The sequence below is a fragment of the Spironucleus salmonicida genome, chromosome 1, assembly GCF_000497125.1.
Source record: "Spironucleus salmonicida strain ATCC 50377 chromosome 1, whole genome shotgun sequence".
NCBI classification, from domain to species: domain Eukaryota; phylum Fornicata; order Diplomonadida; family Hexamitidae; genus Spironucleus; species Spironucleus salmonicida.
The window spans coordinates 802,894-815,076 of NC_090596.1; the positions used below are offsets into that span (position 1 = coordinate 802,894).

A 12,183-nucleotide genomic window follows, 5' to 3' on the forward strand; every position below is an offset into this window, starting at 1 on the left:
TCTACTGGCTGTATGGCACTGTGCTGGAGTATTTGTGGCGCGTAGCACGAGGTCCCGAACTCGTTAGTTCCGGCCGGGCCTGCCCTTGAAGGCAACCCGAGCTATAGAATTTGAATTCAATAGAAAGGGGAGCCTCCCACGCGGTGTTCAAGCCGGCGCCAGCAGGAGTGCGGGATAGAACTGCGGCAGAGCCCGGGACCGGGAGTCGGGACGCCGCAACGGCAAGCCCGAAGAGTGAGATACATAAATACATAATTGAGATCAGTTCGGTGTAAGTGTCCCCAGTAACGTAGGTGAGAGAAACCAAAACATCATTGCTGGAGCGGGGCGGGAAGGGGAGGGAGTGGTGTGGAATGGAATGGAATGTGAGGGCAAGGACCCGTGGGCGGGAAAGGTGCGATTTCTGCTCCGGCGCGACCTAGGAGTACGAGGCAGGCCTTTGTGCTAGGGCACGCGCGGCAGCTCCAGGTCTGCTAGGACGCGCGAACTTCGGCCGCCAGCATGCGCCCTGTTTCTCGTACTGCGCATTATGTGCTAGTATATGATAACCGCCACTTCAACACAGAACTTCCGGACGAAGCTAAAAATAACAACCGTCAGAAGTATCCTATACATACCATACCAGCTTTCCACAAATGTTCAACCTGGAGAAAACCAACTACGCCTCGATCCAGCGCAACCGGTCCACGATCGCGCGCTCTCCCCCCAGAGTCACGGCCCACGTGTCCTTTGTGAACCAGCCTGACGTCCCCGAGCCGTTCGACATAGCCGCCCGCTGCCTCAACTCCAGCAGCGAGGAGCTTCCCGCGCCGATCACCTTAGTCCCCGCCTCGTCAGCACCGGAGCCTGTGGATAGGCTCCGGAAGAACGGCTCTCTCTTCCTCGACCACCGGCAGGCGCGGCGCGGGTCCTTCGTCGACCTGCCTCTGCCCCGGCTGACGCCCAAGACGCCGCTGGAGGTGTTCCGGGAGATTGCCCTGCTGCCGGTGGAGCCCGTGAACGACCCGAAGGAGACGGAGTTCCAGGAGGCGTTCGCGTTCGGCAGCGGCGTGAGCCTCCGCAGCCTCGAGATGGGCACGCTCTTCGGCCGCATCCTGTACCACTTCCCGCACCAGAAGAGGGCGTTCCGGGTGTCGACGAAGGCGGACCGGCTCTTCAAGATCCACAAGCCGCAGCCCAGCGGGATCCTGAACTCCGTGGACCGGATCGTGGAGCAGGTCGAGATGGCCAACCTGGTGGACAACTACTTCAGGCTGAAGGCGGGGCGGAAGCTGCAGCGGATCCAGAGCGTGCTGGGGATGGACCAGTGAGGGCGGTGCTCCCACGGTGACCTGCCGCCGCGCCACTCCCTCCCCTTCCCGCCCCGCTCCAGCAATGATGTTTTGGTTTCTCTCACCTACGTTACTGGGGACACTTACACCGAACTGATCTCAATTATGTATTTATGTATCTCACTCTTCGGGCTTGCCGTTGCGGCGTCCCGACTCCCGGTCCCGGGCTCTGCCGCAGTTCTATCCCGCACTCCTGCTGGCGCCGGCTTGAACACCGCGTGGGAGGCTCCCCTTTCTATTGAATTCAAATTCTATAGCTCGGGTTGCCTTCAAGGGCAGGCCCGGCCGGAACTAACGAGTTCGGGACCTCGTGCTACGCGCCACAAATACTCCAGCACAGTGCCATACAGCCAGTAGAATTGAATACCAGGAGCGCTGGGATACTTTACAGATTATACTCGTCAATAAGTATACTTTACTGTTTCAGTGAAACCGTTTCGCTGTAAGTTACGCACAGGGCTGGGATGAACAATATTTATATTGAAAGCATTTATAGTGAGCAGTGCTCGGTTGGAAGTAAGAATGGAGTACCTACTGTTTATATCGTCGCAGTTCAAGTCCCTGCAAATCCGGCCCATGAACACTTCCGCCTGAATGCAGCTGACTGTGGTGAGCTTTCATCGCCAGCGATGGTGCCTCACCGGAGATAGGATTATGTGGCACGTCTGCCGTCGTCTGTCGCCAAGGCCTGGTGCCTTTAGTCTAGCAAACGCGGCTTTCAACGCTTGGGCCAAGCCGTCCCCTGCTGGTACCGCCCCTCACCGCATGCACAGTTTTCCCCTTACCGGAAGACTCTGAGACCGCTGTTCTACGGGGTAAGAGCGGGCTTGGCCGATGCCGATATAGATAGCACCCTATGGAATGAGCTCGAACCGGACCGATTTCGGGAGTGCAGCCGGCGCGGGATTTCAAGCAGCGCCCAGGATACTTAAATGGCTCCATTCGTATCGGATGCTGCTCCGCGACTGAGAGCCGCGGCCTAACCAACTTTGCAGGGTCGCGGCCGGATGCTTGTACTACTTTACTTGTTCGTATACTTTTGGCTGTTGGCGCGGGGACGCAATACCTCCGAAACTGAATCCTGAAGAAAAGGAAAAATGGAGGATTCCGCTGCAAATACGAGAAAATATATGTTCAGCGAAAAAGTTTACCGAAGTATTGAATATTTTACCGATACTTGGATCGCGGCGTAGACAATCCACAAGCCGCAGATGTGGAATGAGAAAAAATATACATTACAGCAAATATCATCCCCAATCTCGGGCATCTATCTTTATTTTCTCGTATCCAATAAATGGGATCCAACATGTGCATGAGAACCGACCCCCACGCCCTCGAGCCGGTGGACCAGCCGGAACCAATATAGCAGCATCAGCTGTATAACGACATCATGAGCTACCTCAAGGGCCACCCCGCGCAGGACGACCTGTTCTCCATCAAGAACTGCGAGATCTTCGACATCCTGGAGGAAATCACGCCCAGAAACTCCTTCATCTGACCGCTACAAACTTTGTTGCGCCAGTGCCTAGTGTGAATTATTCAGCCTCACTCTACCTATGCCCTAAGTTGCTGTCCCGGCCCGTCGGCGCAAAGCCCGTAGCACATCCTGTCCAGTGCACCCTTTTCTACGGCTACGAAGGCCTGATCCTGGTCCACCGGCGTGATCTGGTAGACGAACCCGTCCTCGCCAAGTCCCATGATCTTGAACTCCGTGAACACGACCTGCGCGTACTTCCTGCCCACGTGGATCCGAGTCTCCGCTTTGTTTACGAACTCCCCAAGGACGATGTAGTCCGGCCCGATCAGTGCAACGCCGTTTTGGCACAGGCACACCCTCTCGGCGGCGTAGTCCATGTCGAAGTGCTGCCGTCCGCGCCGGAGAATCACCAGCCGTCCGCTCAGGAAGTACAGCTGGTACTGCCCAACAATGTAGTCGACCCCGCTATGGATCTTCAGACCGTCGCAGAGCACGTGGCCAGCGAACCTGAGCTGCGCGCACTCCGGGCTCTGGCACGAGGCGATGGCCCCCTGGTACGCCACCTCGGACAGCCTCCCGTTCTCGATCCTGCTGAGCGCCACGGAGTCCAGTGTGTCTGCCTTTTCCAGCACGGAGCCGTCCGCGCTCAGCCGCATGAGCACTGTGCGGGAGTCGGTCTGGAGCTTGAGGAACGGGAAGTAGAACTCGAACTCGCGTGGTGCGAACTCCAGCTCGTGAACGAAGTTCTGCAGCGTCGGTGTCTCCAGGACGACCGTCTGGTCGTTGACCAACAGGAGGTAGCTGCCTTGCGCGGCCAGCTGCTTCATTTTTGCGAAAGGGCGCCGCGCTCTATAATATGCAACAGACCCCGTGGAGTGGAATCGGCGCGGCCACACCTTTTCCTGCGGCCCAGTGTAGACGCTCGCAGCCGCCCTGAAATGGAGCACCAGGTGATTCACAGGCTCAGGGCCAGGACCCCGCACGTCTGCCAGCTGCTGCGCATCCCGGCGCCAGCGGCGGGTGCTGCTTCCTCCAGCGACGGGGAGTACGAGCTCACGCTGTGAGGGGCTCCGTGGCCGAATCGTGACTCGCGTAATCTCACTCCCTTCAGTACTCGTAGTCCTCGTCCTCGAGGAACTGGGCGATGCGGTCCTCGACGCTGCGCCCATTGGAACGCATCTTGCCCATCAGGCTGCCGCTGGAGAGGTACTTGAGCTGCCTGGAGAGCTGCCGGTGAATCTTCTTGTCCTCCGCGACGGTCCCCAGGTATGCGATCTGCTGCTGCTCCATCTCCTGCTTCTGCCTCTGCTGCGGCAGCACTATATCCTCCTCCGCCTCGGACAGCTCGGTCTGCCTCCTGGGTTCGTAGTCCTCGTAGAAGTCCAGGTCGGAGTAGTCGACGCCCATTTCTGGAGACCCCGCGATCATTTGTATACAGTAGCAGGCTTGAAGTCGAGTTTTCGGTTTTTGCGTCGCGAGTGAACGGCAGTATTCCGGGAATATATCCGTGGTCTGTATTTAGAACGGCCAAAGTTTTTCCACTACTCTGAGTATATAGCATCCCAGGGCCCGACCACAAGATTCTGCGGAAACCTATCTTGTGTTAGGCCGCCGAGCACCCAATGCCGCAGCGGCCGACCGGCTCCGAGGGCTGTGGCGCGGACTGAGATGCGACCCTGGTGCAAAAATCGAGCGAGGCGCCCGCAAGGCAATACAAACACTCAGATAGTCACGTCATACTCCGAGTCCGAGTCCGGCTGCCCCTGGCCCGGGGACCTGAGCAGCACTATCTTTGCCTCGGTGGAACGGCAAGTCGCCAGCGCGCTGTCGAAGCGGATGCCCCACGGCCGGATGACCGGCTTTCCCAGGCTAATCATTTTGGACCGGTCGTGTCCCCAATTCAGGATGGGAATTGTTCGGCGCAACAATACTGCTTAGGATATAATAATGTGCGCTACGAATGAACACCCAGCTCAAGGAGCTGGACGACCTGGTGCGGACCCTCCTCCCCAGGCCGACCCCCGCTGCGGACGGGCGGGCTGAGGCCCTCGATCGGACCGTGGCCGCGCGGATGCAGATCATGGACGAGCTCTTTGACAACACGGAGGACCTGGAGTGAGCGGCGTGTCTTGGCTGTACCGAGTGCGGACATACGCTCACTCGCACCTCACCACTTGGGCCTCCCCACGGGCGCCTTCCTGCCCTTTCTGGACACCAGGAACCAGCCGAGGCCCCCGACCGCACCGACTGCCAGCACGCCGCCGATGACGATCCCTGCAATCGCGCCGCCTGATAGCCCTCCCTTAGCGGCATCGTCATCACCGCCGTCATCGCCATCGCCACCCTGGCCCTAGGGGAGGCATAGCTTTCCTACCTTGTCGAAACCGTCAGTACATACAGTGCAGGATCCCCTGAATATGGCGTATCCCGCCATGCAGTCGGCGCATTCGCTTGGTTCCGCGCCGCTCCTGCTGACAGGGGCGCAGGTGCGGCAGTTCTCGGCGAATATGCTGCAGTTGCAGGGCGTTATCTGCTCCGTACCACCGCAGGGCACCTTGGTGCCGTTCACGCAGGTCTGGTTGAAGTCCTGCTTGCAGTTCTCGATGCAGGCCTGCGCGGTGCTCATCTCGGCGTAGACCTTGCACTCGGTGCACTTCGTGGCGCTGGAGCAGGCGGCGCAGGTCACGGGGCAGGGTAAGCAGGTCGTGCCGGCGCAGTAGCGGCCCTTCGGACAGGGGTTCTCGGTGCTGCAGATAGAGGGAATCGGGAGGCACTGGCCGTCCACCAGCTCGGTGGAGGCGTTGCACACGAAGCAGACGTCGAGGCGCATACAGATCGTGCAGTTGGAGGGGCAGGCCTTGCAGGTACCCCCGACCAGGAGGAAGCCGTTCCGGCAGCTGACGCACGCATCTAGGTCAGCGCAGAACGTGCAATTCTTGGAGCAGGCCGTGCAGACCTGGGGCGGTGCAGCGGGGCAGAACTCGGTGCGGTCGCAGTCGGTTCCGGAGGCGCAGGGTTTTGCCATTTTCAGCTGCGGACAGACTCAGGCTATCCCGCTCGGAATATATTTGTGGTTTGCGAAACTGAGTTCCGCGTTTCGATGCTGGCAGGATATCGCCCCTGCGCCCCCAGGGACGGATCATTCCGAAACCGGCGCGCTCACTCAGCGAAGGTGAAGTCGCCCCGCTTGAGCATCAGAAAGAGGCAGTTTATCTGCTGCCGCACGTCCCCCAGCTCCTGCGTGGCCCTGGAGAGCCGCATCTGCTGCTGGGTGGCGTGCTCGGTGCGGAACTTCCGCCGGCCGTCGAACTGGATCTTCTGGCGCTGGTCGCGGTACCGCTCCTGGATCAGGTCCAGGTCCGCCGCGAGCTGCGCACCCCGGTCCTTCTCCCGCTGGATCTGGCGCGCGATGTCTTTGTTCTGGTCGACCAGCCCCTGCAGGAAGCTGGCCCTCTGGCGGACTCTGGGGGCGTACTCGAGCACCTCGTTGACGGAGTACAGCTTCGTGGCCTGCGGCGCCAGCAGGCTCAGGTTGAGTTGGGAGAAGAACTGCGCGGAGCCGAAGTGCTGCTGCCCTGGGGGCTCCGTGCGGGCCTCGCGCTGCTACCTGAGCTGCAGCCGGAGGACGCTGAGCTTGATATCGAAGTGGTAGGCCTTGGCCTTCTGGGTGGCCAGCGTGAGCACCACCTGGTTGTGGAGCTGGACCATCTGGTTCTGCGTGCTCTCCATCATGGCGATGGTCATCTAAGGAGAATGGGCCGGGGCGGATTTGGCGATATATAAATGTTGTGCTGGGTTTCTGGCTTGGGACGATGCCGGAGCGGGGTGGTATCCGGAGGCGTAGCACCCTGCCCCACGAGTGAATATTATATACTTCCACCTCCGCAATTCCCGCTTCGCCCTCAGGAAATGAAGATCTACCGCGACGCCGACGGCAACGCCATCTAGTTCAGCAGCTTCCAGTTCCACGAGCTGCTCGTGATCCTCACCAAGATCTACCAGAACGTGTACTTCAACTCCCAGGCCAAGATCAACTACTCCCACCTCGCCAAGCAGCTGAACATCGCCCCGGCCACGCTCCAGGCGCTGTTCCAGAGGCTCGTGGCGCAGAAGAAGGCCAAGAAGTCCTACTTCGGCACCGCCTTTGTGCCGTCCGACTGCCCCCAGTTTTTCGAGATCACGACCGACGTGCTGCAGAAGGTCCCGATGAGCATCCCCAGCATGCGCCAGCAGCCGGCCCAGATCGACGAGCGGCTGCTGCTCTCCGCGCTGAAGTTCTTCAAGCTCGACTTCAGCCTGGTGCAGAAGCAGTTCTTCATGGACATCGGCACCGACGAGCTCATCTAGAGGTACAACCAGCTCAAGGGCGCCAACGTCGTCAGCAACGAGAACTTCGACGAGGTCTTCCAGATCGGCGACGTGAAGTTTGAGGAGCTGGTCGAGCTGAGCCAGAAGCGGCGGAAGTGAGCGATGGCGTGTGTTTATAGCCCAGCGGGCATTGGAGCTAAACAGGCATATAGAGATATCTGGCCATACGCAGCGGCAGCCGCGCTCTCCCCCAGAAGCCCGTTCCGCGGGACCTGCTTATATTCCACCCCTGCTCCAATTTCGCTGGCGCTGCACCAACCGCCTTCTCCCCACCGCTTGGCCCAAGCGGAACGAGGCCTCCGCATTCCCAATGGGCTAGTACTCACTACACACTTCTGGACCGCAGCCGAAACTATCGGCAGCTCCCTGCCATGCAAGCGCTCAATGGCTGCCCCATCAAGTTTACGGCATCTAGCCTAAAGTATGCCGCTGGCAATTCCGATGCCCGGGCCTGCACGCGCAACCGCGCTGGCTCGGGTGGTTAAACAGGCAGCTGGCCCCAGCATTCAGCTTCGCACCCGCTCGCCTGCAGTGACCTCATAATCGCGCAACGTTGTGCGTTCCGGGCCACGAAAAGCACCTGTTTCGCGCACCACTGAGGCCCAAATTCCCATTCTGCCAGTCGGCCGCGCACGCCCGGGACGCCAGCTGCGGCGGCGAGCGCAAGGCCATGGGAGTTGGCAGAGATGCAGCTTTTGGGCCATCGCGCGTGGCCATTTGCGGACGTCAAGTGTGCGTCAGCTCGAGCCTCCAACACGCATATTCCCGGGCGTCAGACCGGAATTTGCCGCGAAAATGCCTCACGGGTCCTTGCTGCGGACGTGCAGGATGCTGAATTCGGTCCAAAGTAACCTCGGTAAGGGCGCTCTGCTGGGGTGGGCCTGTGAAGCCTGGGGAGGGCATGCCGCTATTAGCCACCCTTGGGCTAGGGTGACTTTGCGGCATCGGCCTGGGCGGTTGCGGATGCGGATGATATGTAAGTTTTAATGTATATAAGTTAGCGTCAAATGGGTTGTTGATTTATCTGGAGGGGATAAACTCGCCAGAACGGTATTTTTAGCAGTATATAGCTGATAGGTTGAATTTATTTTTAGTGTGGGTTTGGCTTATTATAAGGTGGATATCAAGGCATTACTTTATCATTTACACTTTTAGAGTTACGTCGTTTCTCGTTTACCTAGTTAGATATCATAGGTGGCGGAGAAACACATTTCGGATTATAAAAACTAAAACCACAAATTACTATCATTAGGTATGAAAATTATATCTCGCACTTCAAAAATGTCCAAGCCCTGCGCCTCCGGAACCGACTGCGACCGCAGAGAGTTCTGCCCCGCTGCGGCGCCCCAGGTGTGCACAGCCTGCTCAAAAAACTGTTAGCTCTGCACGGACCTAGATGAGTGCCTCGGCTGTCAGAGCGGCTTCCTCCTGGTCGGGGGTACCTGCAAGGCCTGCCCCTCCAACTGCACGATCTGTATGCGCCTCGACGTCTGCTTCGTGTGCAACGCCTCCACCGAGCTGGTGGACGGCCAGTGCCTCCCGATTCCCTCTATCTGCAGCACCGAGAACCCCTGTCCGAAGGGCCGCTACTGCGCCGGCACGACCTGCTTACCCTGCCCCGTGACCTGCGCCGCCTGCTCCAGCGCCACGAAGTGCACCGAGTGCAAGGTCTACGCCGAGATGAGCACCGCGCAGGCCTGCATCGAGAACTGCAAGCAGGACTTCAACCAGACCTGCGTGAACGGCACCAAGGTGCCCTGCGGTGGTACGGAGCAGATAACGCCCTGCAACTGCAACATACTCGCCGAGAACTGCCGCACCTGCGCCCCTGTCAGCAGGAGCGGCGCGGAACCAAGCGAATGCGCCGACTGCATGGCGGGATACGCCATATTCAGGGGGTCTTGTAGTAATTGCGCAGATGGTTTTGTCAAGGTGGGAAAGTTATGCCTGTCAGAAAATCAAGATAATAATGAAGCTGGTGGTGATGGAGATGGTTCAGATACTAACACTGGGGGAGATGGTTCAGATAGTAACATTGGCGGAGATGGCTCCGAAGGAAATACTGGTAGTGATACCTCCGATAATATTAGTAAATCTGGAGTTTCTAATGGTATTATTGCAGCCATTACTATTGGTTGTTTACTGTTTATTTGTAGTACCGTTGGAATCATTTTATATTATATGAAAAAGCGCAGTAAGAAAAATTAATAGGCAGTTTTTATTGAAAAGAAGCTAGCACCCGCTTTTATTTTTAATACAGATTAAATAATGACGAATAAATGATTTAGTTACTGGGTTGTTTTAAATCTATAATTTTTAAAATATACGATTGGTCCTTACAATAAAGTAAAAATATTATAAAATATAATATGGAACAAAAATACGAAGTGTTCTAAGTCAAGATAGTGAATATTATTTCTAATTAAACTAATTGCATATAGTAATACTAAATAGTCTTATGTTTTCATATATTCTTTTGAGATCCATTTTTAATGTAATTTTTCTATGGAAGTAATAGATATATATATTTACACTAAGATAGATAGAATTAATATTTTTTTCAAGTCTAGTTTTTAGAAATGATGAAAGATGGAGTATTCCTCTGGATCCTCGTTGCATCAATGATTCTGTCCGGGGCCGGGTCCACCATGACCCAGAAGGCCCAGCAGCTGCAAATTGTGGCTCCCTGCTAGGGGTGCGCTGCAGAATCCTTCAACCACTCCTACATGCAGACCTTCTTCATGTTCATGGGCGAGCTTATGTGCATCTTCGTCTGGCTCGTGATCCAGTTCGTGAACAAGCAGCGCAAGGTCGAGGCGCCCCCTCTGAAGGAGGGCAAGCGCTACTACAAGTTCTACCCGAACGTGTTCCTCTTCCTGGTGCCCACCGTGTGCGACCTCATCTCGTCCACCTTCAACACCATCTCCCTCTACTACTCGCTCCCGTCGGTGCGGCTCGTGCTGTCCCGCTGCACGGCGCTCTTCATCGCGATCTTCTCCTTCTGCATCTGGCGCGACTACCGCAAGAAGTTCGACTTGCCGCAGGTCGTGGGGCTGCTCATGCTCTTCACCGGCGCCGCCATCACCGCGGTCGCATCCATCATGTTCAGCACCAGCTCCGAGACCGCCAAGAACCCCACCATCGGCGTCGTCACCTCCATCCTGGGGTCGCTCTTCGCGAGCTTCTTCTACGTGTCCGAGGAGGTCTTCCTGCGCAAGATCCAGACCACCGGCCTGATGGGCGTGAGCAACGAGGGCGGCTGGGGCATGATCATCTACGCGATCCTGCTCCCCATCTTCAACGTGGTGCCCGACCCCTTCGACACCACAAAAAAGATGGAGAACCTGGCCGGGTGGGCATTCCAGGTCAAAACCTCCGCCGTGCTGCAGTACACCATCCCGATCTACCTCGTGTTCACGATCATCCTCAACGCCAGCGGCATGGAGATCACCAACAGGGCCTCCGCCGCCACCAGGTCCACCGTGGGCGCCCAGGTCACCATCGTTATCTGGATCATCTCCTTCGCCATCGGCTGGGAGTCCTGGGACACGAAGTCCACGCTGACGAGGATTGCAGGCTTCATCCTAGTTACGCTCGGTGCCTTGATTTACAACAACATTTTCAAAATTATCCCCTTCCTCAAGTAGTATAATATTAAATCACAGGGCAGGTGGATGGGTAAGGGTGGTAAAGAGGAGCAGAAAATTAGGGAATCTGAGAATATTCTTGCAGATATTATCGTAGATTCTATTATTAATACTAATCAATAATCTGACGCCTGAATTGATTTATTTAATTTACTCTAAAATAGTTTTATTTATAAAAATAGGTTGTTAAAAATGAAAATACAATAAATATGTATCAACCTATTAAATAGCTCTATTGTTTTCTATATTGTTATACTATTAGAAATATAAATATCGCATTTATCATTAAAATTTATTTAGAGTTTATAAAATTATGTGAGACTTTAAAATAATAAATTATCATTATAAACTAATGAATTTAATCATATCTTTTTATCTATAAATTAAATTATCTTATCAGCTTCCTTATCAACTCCTGTTAATCGTTTATGTAAATTTTGTAATTCAACCTACTTCATAAAAATACACATTTCTAATTTATTTATATTATGCTGTTAGCTTCTTGATGATTCTCTTCCAGTGCTTTTTCCCGATATAATGCTATCAGATGATTGCCTTTTGCTAGCAGATAATTTTAATTACATTTTGATCTTTACAAATATTAATATTATATATATTTTAATGAAGTATTTTAGTTTTTATAAAAACAAAAAAACATTTATAAGCGATATTTATTTGTTTTTAAGTTTAATTTAAAAAGATAATATTATTATGGTATTCAAAGATTCTATATTAATAATATAATCACAGAATAATTACCCTTACCAGGTATATAAGACCAATAAACTTAATTATTTTTTTTCTGAAAATAAAAACATTAAAAACATAAAACAGAAATTATAATACCCATAGCGAAACGTAATAATCCTACCATTTTTGTATTACAAGAAAATTACAACAATTACATTATATAATCCTTTTTAACAAGACCCGGAGGCTCATACTTTTATACTATAGATAAACTCAAACAATAATGAAATATTGTATTCTACCTGAAACTACCTATATTCCATTAAATAATCTATTATTCAACTAAAAATACTTAAGTTTAAAAAACGAATTATATTTAATAATATATAATAACCAAATTTTAAATACTGTAGAAGAATGGGGATAGAATATTCTGCAGAGGATTTGGACGAAGACTATATTCCAGAATCAATGAGGGCATAAAAAATCGATTTGCCTATTCCAGAACCTTCGGTAAACAATTTTTCAACCGAATTTAAGGATGAGATTAGAATTTGCAAGTAACTCAGTAAGTAGCAAAAATATGCATCAAGTGGTGGACTTAAAGGACGCCACAGAAATCACCGTAGCGTCTAGGAAAAAATGGACCAATTTTTTGAAGGTAGTGATT

The 12,183-nt window shown here is 53.6% G+C and overlaps 12 protein-coding genes and 1 pseudogene across 12 annotated transcripts; 8 read left to right on the forward strand and 5 right to left on the reverse strand. All coding sequences in view use genetic code 6, as the record gives it.

The window, feature by feature from the left end:
* Positions 1-353: 353 nt before the first annotated feature.
* On the forward strand, positions 354-1,419 carry SS50377_20484 (Hypothetical protein; annotated as a pseudogene).
* Positions 1,420-1,795: 376 nt separating this feature from the next.
* Positions 1,796-2,416, forward strand: SS50377_20485 (uncharacterized protein; the record flags this gene model as incomplete). Its single annotated transcript, XM_067904425.1, has 1 exon — positions 1,796-2,416. The coding sequence occupies one exon, from the start codon at positions 1,796-1,798 to the stop codon at positions 2,414-2,416; it is 621 nt and encodes a 206-aa protein (XP_067767907.1).
* A 209-nt stretch (positions 2,417-2,625) lies between these two features.
* SS50377_20486 (uncharacterized protein) lies at positions 2,626-2,829 on the forward strand (the record flags this gene model as incomplete). The annotated part of the gene is made up of 1 exon (XM_067904426.1): positions 2,626-2,829. One exon carries the CDS (start codon positions 2,626-2,628, stop codon positions 2,827-2,829), a length of 204 nt encoding a protein of 67 aa, XP_067767908.1.
* Positions 2,830-2,876: 47 nt separating this feature from the next.
* Positions 2,877-3,635, reverse strand: SS50377_20487 (uncharacterized protein; the record flags this gene model as incomplete). The annotated part of the gene is made up of 1 exon (XM_067904427.1): positions 2,877-3,635. The coding sequence occupies one exon, from the start codon at positions 3,633-3,635 to the stop codon at positions 2,877-2,879; it is 759 nt and encodes a 252-aa protein (XP_067767909.1).
* Positions 3,636-3,915: 280 nt separating this feature from the next.
* SS50377_20488 (uncharacterized protein) lies at positions 3,916-4,236 on the reverse strand (the record flags this gene model as incomplete). The annotated part of the gene is made up of 1 exon (XM_067904428.1): positions 3,916-4,236. The coding sequence occupies one exon, from the start codon at positions 4,234-4,236 to the stop codon at positions 3,916-3,918; it is 321 nt and encodes a 106-aa protein (XP_067767910.1).
* A 293-nt stretch (positions 4,237-4,529) lies between these two features.
* Positions 4,530-4,685, reverse strand: SS50377_20489 (uncharacterized protein; the record flags this gene model as incomplete). The annotated part of the gene is made up of 1 exon (XM_067904429.1): positions 4,530-4,685. The coding sequence occupies one exon, from the start codon at positions 4,683-4,685 to the stop codon at positions 4,530-4,532; it is 156 nt and encodes a 51-aa protein (XP_067767911.1).
* An 83-nt stretch (positions 4,686-4,768) lies between these two features.
* Positions 4,769-4,927, forward strand: SS50377_20490 (uncharacterized protein; the record flags this gene model as incomplete). The annotated part of the gene is made up of 1 exon (XM_067904430.1): positions 4,769-4,927. One exon carries the CDS (start codon positions 4,769-4,771, stop codon positions 4,925-4,927), a length of 159 nt encoding a protein of 52 aa, XP_067767912.1.
* Positions 4,928-4,975: 48 nt separating this feature from the next.
* SS50377_20491 (Cysteine-rich membrane protein 2) lies at positions 4,976-5,833 on the reverse strand (the record flags this gene model as incomplete). Its single annotated transcript, XM_067904431.1, has 1 exon — positions 4,976-5,833. The coding sequence occupies one exon, from the start codon at positions 5,831-5,833 to the stop codon at positions 4,976-4,978; it is 858 nt and encodes a 285-aa protein (XP_067767913.1).
* Positions 5,834-5,967: 134 nt separating this feature from the next.
* On the reverse strand, positions 5,968-6,552 carry SS50377_20492 (uncharacterized protein; the record flags this gene model as incomplete). The annotated part of the gene is made up of 1 exon (XM_067904432.1): positions 5,968-6,552. The coding sequence occupies one exon, from the start codon at positions 6,550-6,552 to the stop codon at positions 5,968-5,970; it is 585 nt and encodes a 194-aa protein (XP_067767914.1).
* A 165-nt stretch (positions 6,553-6,717) lies between these two features.
* Positions 6,718-7,275, forward strand: SS50377_20493 (uncharacterized protein; the record flags this gene model as incomplete). The annotated part of the gene is made up of 1 exon (XM_067904433.1): positions 6,718-7,275. One exon carries the CDS (start codon positions 6,718-6,720, stop codon positions 7,273-7,275), a length of 558 nt encoding a protein of 185 aa, XP_067767915.1.
* Positions 7,276-7,278: 3 nt separating this feature from the next.
* On the forward strand, positions 7,279-8,250 carry SS50377_20494 (uncharacterized protein; the record flags this gene model as incomplete). The annotated part of the gene is made up of 1 exon (XM_067904434.1): positions 7,279-8,250. One exon carries the CDS (start codon positions 7,279-7,281, stop codon positions 8,248-8,250), a length of 972 nt encoding a protein of 323 aa, XP_067767916.1.
* A 207-nt stretch (positions 8,251-8,457) lies between these two features.
* On the forward strand, positions 8,458-9,459 carry SS50377_20495 (Cysteine-rich membrane protein 2; the record flags this gene model as incomplete). Its single annotated transcript, XM_067904435.1, has 1 exon — positions 8,458-9,459. The coding sequence occupies one exon, from the start codon at positions 8,458-8,460 to the stop codon at positions 9,457-9,459; it is 1,002 nt and encodes a 333-aa protein (XP_067767917.1).
* Positions 9,460-9,755: 296 nt separating this feature from the next.
* On the forward strand, positions 9,756-10,958 carry SS50377_20496 (Transmembrane domain-containing protein; the record flags this gene model as incomplete). The annotated part of the gene is made up of 1 exon (XM_067904436.1): positions 9,756-10,958. One exon carries the CDS (start codon positions 9,756-9,758, stop codon positions 10,956-10,958), a length of 1,203 nt encoding a protein of 400 aa, XP_067767918.1.
* Between the last annotated feature and the right edge of the window lie 1,225 nt (positions 10,959-12,183).